Raw genomic sequence first — 8778 nt, forward strand, 5'->3', positions numbered from 1 at the left:
GTAGGGAGCAACATGTTATAACCAGGAAAAGCTCATTCAGGTTAATGTGAATTCCATGTCTCAAAGTATTATGCTATAATTAACAGTCTGTTGGCACTTCCATTATAAACCACATTTCTCAGCAGTTTATAACTCAACTGTTTGTAATGAGAAACTGCTCTTTGGGATGAAACTTGGCATGCAAGGTTTAAAACAAAAAATTCTCAAATTCATTAGGCCAGATGTAAGTGGTATCATCTTGGCACTGTAGTTTCCTAGTGGACAGCCCATTTAACACAATTCGTTATCAATCAGGGGAGACCAGCCTATCTAGTTCTGAAAAGTACATGTTCAAAGAAAAAGATCAATTGAAAATATATCAATAACTCCGAGGTGGAAGGAAATGAAAAGGGAAAAAAGCATGTCTAAAATGGGTAAAATTAATAACTTGGGTAAACATGCAATTTAAACAAATAAGGGAGCATTCCAGCTTCTAAGATGCCTCAAACAGAAGCTTCTTGCAGGCAAGAACTACAGTTAGGATCATGAGAGCCACAGTGTCTAATAACTATGATGTGCTACAATCTTGTTTTCTGATAAAAGTATGAGTTTTATATTCTTGTATTTGGATGCACACAATATAAGTTTTATTCTAAACAACAACTTATCTTATTTTTAAAATGTAACTGTTAATAGCATACAATCAATTCATGATAATTACATTTCATTTTTATTGACATGTAAGATAATTATCCTGTGACTTCTCAGAAATCTTGAGATTCACACTCAGATAGCTAAAATGTAGGGTGATAAGTGATCTAAATTTGATTAATTGATTCAGTTCTACATGGCCAACCATTCCCGTTCTAGTTATCTACCTATATTCTGATGAGAATACATCCACATGCTAATCCCTGTTACTTACCTCAAGTGTAACCCAACCTAATTTACTGTATTCCAACTGAAGATCACAGTCCCATCTTCATACTATTTTCGAACCTAAACATAGCCTTCTCACTGAGGAAGGATGTTTAAGGGGTTTATCTCTGAGCTCTAAATACACTTCATAAAATGGGAGAGGACGTGGAAGGGAGACTATGATAGCTTAGAAATACCAGTCATGGTTATTTTTCCTCTCAGCATCATATGGGGGTTGTCTTATTCTAGTATAATATTGTGTAACTCCACATCATCCATTCAGGTCGGGGGGATGGGGAAAGGAAAACAGTATAATTTGGGATTTCAGAAAGCAGATATGGGCCTGAGAGCTGGTAGATTCCAAATAGAAAACAGAATCAGGTTACCGCAAGAATGGATATGTTCACATGATTATGATGGTGACGAAGGAAGGTGAGCTGAAGAGGGAGCCAGGCAGCCTAGGCAACCACAATGGTGATTAGTGTCCAGTGGAGAAGAGAGTTCAGATTAGAAGTACAGACCTCTTAGGTTAAAATTAAGATTGGGGAGGAGAGTAGCAAAAGCAAGGGTGGTCCCAGGAGTTGGAGTGGCCGGGAAATGGGTAACTGGGAAGGAGATGGAGAGGTGGGAGATAAGAGGTGCTGGGCACACTGGTAGACTTGCGACTGAAGGCTGACTTTAAAACAGAAAAGGAAGATCAGTATTTGAGAAACACCCCCAGGGTCTTTTCAAGTTTCTAAAGTCCTAGCAAAAGTTTAGAAAGCACTATAATAAATCACCCTTCACAGCTAAATAAAATCACTGTGCTCCCCACTACCTTCGTCATTTTCTAGGCTAACCCTCTTGAATGGAGCCCATCACAAAAAACATATCACCACTAGAAATAGTCTCTCACACACCAAAACCAACACTTGAGAACCAGATTGGTACCCAGGAAACCGCCCCTAAAATTGGAAATTTCCCTACTTCTTCCTGTTCCACTGTTCTTAATTCCCTTGCAATCACATCATTTAAACAAAATCCACAATGATCATTCAATTAAATATTTACATATTAGTTTAGTTTACGTAACTAGGCAAAATATCAAAATTCTCCTTAATATCATTTACTAACTTTTAAAATACATGATAAACTGTGAGAATACTAAACTACCTACGCAATGTTAAAAATAACATCAGATCCCTCTAAAGCTCATAACTATAACTTTGTTTGCACAGACATTTAAAATTGAATTTGCAATACTGAAATAACCCACACAGTCAACATAGCTACATTTGAAGCTTTTGTATAATATCTGATTTAGTGGCCAAAAACCATGATTGCTTGGTTTATGCTCTTTCTTACATAGGTATTTATTTAAAACATATTTAACAACCTCAAAACTTCTGAAAAGTGACAGCTGATAAAACTCCCTGGGGAATTTTAATTATATATATATATATATATATATAAATATAATGTATGAAGTATCAACTATGAATTTCCCAAAGTCCTAGAAGTTATGGAGGTGGATGGAGAACTAATCAAGCATGATGCTCTAAACTGCTTATAACCCTCCCTTCTTTTCCCTCTTTCTCCCCATACTCCTCCTTCATCTATTCCTCCTCCCATCCTCTTCCTTTTTCTTACATTTACTGTTCAAAATAGGAATAATGACTCCTTCTTAATGTGCTTACAAATCCTGTATTTTTGATGTGATGAGTATTGCCACATTAAAGTATAACACATAATACATTCTAAATAGGAAAATAAGCTCAAAGGAGATTTTGCAGACACTGTAATGAATCTTGTTATTCTTAAAAGTTATCGAATGTCTAATGTTTGCCCTGACATTTTCAAGCAGAGTTCATCACAAATGGGTCCTTCCTTGTGCATTTTTATGAAAAAGAACATATGCACTGTCCTTCCTCATTTCAATGATAAAAGCTGAATATTCCAAATGCCCATTATTCTTCACTCTGTATATCACCAGCATGAAGCATGGGTTTGTGTTTTGGACTTCCCTGTTTCTAAATCAACCAAAGAAAGATTCAGGACATGATTCCATAAAGGCAACCACCGAGAACAGTGAAGCCCATTATTTCTCCTCCCACTGCAGGCTGAGGTCACCATCCCTGTCATTAGCCATGTCATAACATAATTGTATTACTACTCCTTATGTGGGCAGATACTGAGCAGTAACTGAACACATCACATCGTTGTAAAAATGAAAAAGTACCACTTCTTTGTCCTATCTTAGCATAAAACCAGTGAAAACAATCTTTGGAAATGACGCTGCACTAAGAAACTGAAAAGAACTGTTATTACTCTGTAGGTATATATTTAAACTGATGATCTGACATCTTTAACTAGAATAGAAAATAAGACTGTATCACTACAGAACTCCAAGTGTAAGCTCATTTAATCCAATTTATTTTGGTAGCATTCAGCTCAATTAAGGGATACAATGTTACTTCAAATAGTCTAATTAGATGAAACTCCACTATGGTACTCATCTTTCAACGTCTGAAATACAACCATGCTTTGGGCTGCAAGAGGTGAATACTGCTAACTCCAGCCTCCATGTGTCTGTCCAGTCTATGAGCTACACTGCTATTTCCAACACCGACCTACATACAGCAACATGCCATCCGTTCTGGCTGTTTGTATAAGAGATGCCTCACACACTTGCCTTAACCAACATCATTCGCATTGTTCCCACAATGGGCTATGTGAAAATGGAGGCCACTTTGCATAGTGATAAGTTCATAATGCATATTAGTCTTACAATAGAGCAATACTAGATTAAACCGTTTCCAAAAATGCCTCCTCCAGAGTTTATTAACTGAAAAATGGAAGTAGTGTTTTGGCAATCTATAGAGCAGCAGTGCCGGAAAGTGTCAGCAGAGTAAAACAATCACATTTTAGTTTAGAAAGCTTCAGGAAGAGAATATTCATTTTCTCTTTAGAGTCTCTTCTGACACTGAAAACAATGTCACTGGGAAACTGTAGCTACAGTTGTAGGATTCTAAAGCACAGATAGATACTGGTTCCGCTGGGATTCAGCACACCAACTTTAAATAGCAAAGTGTTGACAGGTTTAAAATAAAGATAATAAGTAATTTATGATCTTATCACCCTATTAAAAACAAATCACCTGACAAACTGACTGCTATTTGTAATAAACTACATATTCATTACGCCTCCGAAGGAAGCAAGATTTACTTTGCAGTATTGTTCTTTTGGGGATGTCTGATCCAACTTGTTTTAATAAATGTAGGCATAGATTTCTTACTTCGCCTTTTCCAAACTTCTGTCCTTCTTCCATTTCCCTGCAAATCCACTCATGTCATTGCAAAAACAAATGCTAGTTGACTGCATTATGCACAACTACAATTGTAGAGCTGGACAGAAATTTTGTACCAATGCTAATCACGGTGGAGTGAAAAAACTCAAGTTCCTGGGCTCTGTGGGGCCTAGAAAACTATCCAGTACATTTAATATAATCAGGGACCAGTGACAAATATATCTGATGGACTGCTACAGAGATGGGCCAGAGATGTCCCTGGAGAAACATTTCCATGAAGTCTTCTTCTACTATTAGAAACATATCTTATGACTTTGCATTTAAAAAATCTATTATTCTCTGGATAAGTTAAATAGAAGACCCGCAACTAGTCTATCTATAGAAAGGGTGCCTCATTTGCATTTAAAAAGAACAGTTTGCTTCTTATACACGGGGTGACTTAAAAGGAACTTCAATGAGCTAGTAAAGAAATTCTGAATACTTTCTAAATTAATTTATTCAATTCACAGCACAACTCACTAAAATTATTTAAAGCACTTAATTGGAAAATGATTTAATATATTGAAGTAATTCCTGATTTTCCAAAGCATTTAACTTTTAAATTAAATCTGACCCTACTTATCACAAGAACGAGGAGTGAAATGTGTATCCAAGTCATTAACTTCTTTTGGGGGCCTAAAATCACTGATAAACTTAATAAGATTTGTCCAGTTTCATTGCCAAAATAGTTCTGAGCTTTTGGTTCCGGTAACTACAGTGGAATATATCTTTACTCTCCAAGATAGGGCTACAACTTTATTATTTTTTATTAGCAATAGTATTGGTGTCATAAGCAAAACAAAAAGTAACACGATACTTGAGTGTACAGACAAAACAGATTTTAGACTAAAAGAACTATGTCACCAGCAAATAATGAAACTTCATCACACAAGCTCCTCTGCGCTCGCCAAAGTTCCCCGTACCTTTCAACTTGCCCCTAGCTGAAGGGCTCCCTGTACAATGGAAGCCCTTCTGCCTTGCTCAGGACTGGATGTCCCTCTTTTCTAACTTGCCTAAACACCATCGGCACACAGCACAGTCCTTTGAGTGGGTCTCACACTGGACACAGCACCGAGGAGCTTCTCTACGGGGAAGTGTGTGTGTGAGAGCCTGACTGTGTGTCAACATTGCCCATGACTCGGAGCTGCGACTCGGTTGCGTGGTGGGGAGTCCAGCGGCTGAGAAGGCAGCGCACTAAATATCTCTGCATCGGGTAAAAAAGCTGTTTGGTGACGACTCGCCACCAGGCAAATGTTGGCAGTTCCAACGATTTTTCCCGTGGAATACACCGAGGGTCGCCATGGATGTGCCTGCAGGGGCGGTGAGTATCAGGCGGATTTATCACCAAGCGGGAGCTGGGCGTCTAAAAGGCCCGGCGCGCGTTTTAGAGAACTCAATTCTCTCTGCCAACGTACATCCAACGGGACTGCTTAGACACGTCCAGCTAGCCCTAGGCGGGGGCAGTCGTCCCCTGCGACCACTCTGGGAGACCGGTCCCTGAGTGTCCTCCCTCTCGGGGATGAGACAGCTCGAGAAGCCGGGAGAGTAACCCCCTCCCTCGTACCCCTTGACTGTCCTATAGGTGGACCCAGCCGAACTCCGCAGCAGTCCGGGCCAGCGCCCCACCTCTGGGTCACCGGCAGGATCCGCCTCTCCCCGGGCCCCCGCGGCCCTGGCACCCGAGGTCAGCGGGCCGTGGGTACAACTCAGCCGCGGACCCTGCTCCAGCCCCATGCCGAGTGCGGGAGCTTTGGACTTGAACGCGACGTGCTCGCCCGGCTCCAAACAAACTTGCAATTTCCGCGCGCACCCCTAAAACAGGAGCTGTTCCCCAAACCGCGACCCAGCTACCCCGCTGTGCTCTGGCCCGCGGACCTGTGTCCGAACCCGGGCTCGGCTGCTGGAACAGGTTTGGGAAAACAAAAGAGTCATGGGGCAGTTTTCCCTATGGGGGGCAGGGGCGCCTCCCGGGTCCCTGCACCCCGACTCCCGGCTGCTCCCTGGCAACTACTCCGGAGAAGGGAAGTGGTGCCACGAGCTCCCACTGCCCGGGAGAGGGAGGGAGAGAGAAGGGGCAACTGGGAAATAAACTGAATTCTCTTACTCTGCCTCCGTTCCTGGACCCCAGACACACCCCCAAAGTATTCCGCGGTTTTCTCTTATTATTTTTTTAAACGCCCCCCGGCAAACCTAGGCAGGGATCCTTAGTCGCGAACAGCAGGAAGGAAAGAATCCGAGCAAATCGTGTCACTTTCCGCACAATCGCGGTGTTTGGCAAGCCCCCGGAGCTACTCCACAATATTTACTACCCAAGCGCACGCAGGCTGCAGCGGGCTGCGAGCCGAGCGCGCCCGGGACCGGCCTCCGCCAAGCCGGCCCCGCCGCGGCCCGGCCACCGCCGCCCCCCTCCCGGGATCAAGCAGCAAGAACACGGTGGAAACAAAAGCAGAGCGTTCACCTTGTTGCAATAGTAGGGGTCCAGGCAGGGAGAAGGTCCCAGACAGGGAGCGTCGGGCGCAGCGGCGGGCTGGGCTGGAGGTGGATAAAATCTTACGTCCATTTCACTCTCACATCAAGCAACTCCTTTTCTTTTTCCTTTTTTTAAAAAAAAGTGTTCAGCAAAACAAGCTTAGACGTAACAGAGTGAGGTGTCTGGGCTCAGGAGTAAAAGAAACACCTTCCTTCCCTCACATCCGTTTGTGGTTTGTTTAAGAAGAAGAGGAGGAAAAAAAAAAAAAAAAAAAAAGAGGGGGGAAAAGCGCTCAACTCTCCCCCAAGCCGCGGCGCGCACCCGTCGGCGCCGAGCGCGCAGCCTGCACCACCGCCGCCTCTCGGTCCCGCCGCCGCCGCTGCCGCCGCCGCCGGGCAGGTAACTTCACGCGCTCATTGTCCCCCCCGCCCGCCCCCCCATCTCCGCCTCCCGCGCCCCTCGCAGCCCGGCACGCGCGCTCGGGCTCTAGGTACTGGGCGTTTTATTGGAGACTCTGAGTTGCTCTGCGTGTAGTTTATTTTCTCCACCTTGGAGGCCCGGGATGTGGGGGTTGGGGGGGAAATTCAGAGGGGACTGGGCGGGAGGGGGACGAGCGTCCCGGGCCGGGCGGGGTAGGGAGCGCGGCCGGACGCGGGCTGCTCACGGCCCAATGGCTGCTTTTCGGAGCCGAAGGCCGGGGACTGGAGAAAGGAGGAGCGGAGAAGAAGGAGGAGGAGAGCACGGCCCGGCTGGGACAGAAGCGGTGGGACCCTGGGAGGCCTCTGCTGTGCCCGTGCCGCGCTCCTCGGGGCCAGCGCGTCGCACACAAAGGGGCTGGCGAGCCAGAGCCACCAGCGGCCTCGGGGTACCGTGGGGAGCGCGCAGCGAGGGGGCGCTGTGGCGCACCCCGCCCCGCAGCCCCGGAGCCCCGCCCCCGGCCCGCCCCGGCCCCACCCCACTCCCACCGCCCCCTCCGCTGCCGTCCCCACCCCAATCTCCGCGACCCCCACACTGCCCCTTGGCTATTCCCCACCCCTATCACTGTGCTCCCCTCCCTACTCCCGGCCCGTAGTGGAGGTGACTTTCCTGCGCAGCGCCGCTCCTGAGGGCCGAGAACCCACAGGGAGTGCGACCCCTCTGCACGCTGTGAGTGGGCAATGTCCGAGGGACTCGAGCCGATCGAAGGTTGAGGAGCCGCTCGCCTGGGAGTGGACGGCCTGGAAGAGCCGCCCTTCTTTGATTTCTCTCTCCTGCCTGCAGTCCGCACCCCTCCGAGATTCGTGCCCCACTGGACGGTTTGCGAAGGCTGGGGCTGCTTGGGGACTCACAAAAGGCCACAGGGGTGATTCGATGTGTAAATAGGGAAACAATCATCAGCACACAATCAGGCTAAAGGGATAACATATGAGTTTGCTTGTTGCCCCTCATGGGATTCTTCTCTTTTTATAGCAGGACGCCCTATAGTGCTCTTGGACGTCCACGATAGACGTGGAGTCCTCCTCCTCATTTCTCCGGTCGGTGAGTGGCAGGAGGAAATCGCCAATCATGTTTTCCCGCTTTGCCTCCCCAACTCGGAAACTTGCAACTTGCCGTGTCCTGGAGGTTGGGACAGTTTGGGGTCTCTTGGCTGCTGTCCAACAGATTTATCTCCAGTGTCCTGGGTGGGAGGTCCAAGTAGGAATGGGCGACATTTACCTCCCTCTCCGGGAGCAGCCCTACACACTAGGGCCCAAAATTCTGCAAGAGAGCTTGGAAATTCTTCATCCGTTCCACTTGTTTTGCTACTCCACACACCCTTCTAGAACATGTCGATTGCCAACTGCTCTTCGTAACTTTCCCGTAACTGTCTCTTCCCGTGCATTTCAGAGCACTAGGCAAATACAAGCAGAGAGACCCGGAAAAAAAAAAATTATGAAGACAGCATTAATGATAAAATTAACATGGCTGAGTGGATTGTCAATGCAAGTTCCTTTACTAACTCTTTTGTTAAGTTTTGCTTTGTACTCCTTACATCCTCTTTCTCTTAAGCCATTGTTTTAATTTCTTCTCGTTATCATTTTTAAAAGTAGCAAATACAGCTTTCTTC

At 45.8% G+C, this 8778-nt stretch overlaps 1 protein-coding gene across 1 annotated transcript in view; it reads right to left on the bottom strand.

Moving 5' to 3' along the window:
* TOX (thymocyte selection associated high mobility group box) overlaps positions 1-7014 on the bottom strand; it is a 311594-nt gene extending 304580 nt beyond the window's left edge. Inside the window, exon 1 of the mRNA XM_023222364.1 lies at positions 6681-7014. Within this exon, the coding sequence (XP_023078132.1) occupies positions 6681-6782 (102 nt within the window). The 5' untranslated portion in view covers positions 6783-7014. The remainder of the gene's footprint in view (positions 1-6680) is intronic.
* Positions 7015-8778: the final 1764 nt, after the last annotated feature.

Source organism: Piliocolobus tephrosceles, chromosome 7 (assembly GCF_002776525.5).
Source record: "Piliocolobus tephrosceles isolate RC106 chromosome 7, ASM277652v3, whole genome shotgun sequence".
Classification (NCBI taxonomy): domain Eukaryota; kingdom Metazoa; phylum Chordata; class Mammalia; order Primates; family Cercopithecidae; genus Piliocolobus; species Piliocolobus tephrosceles.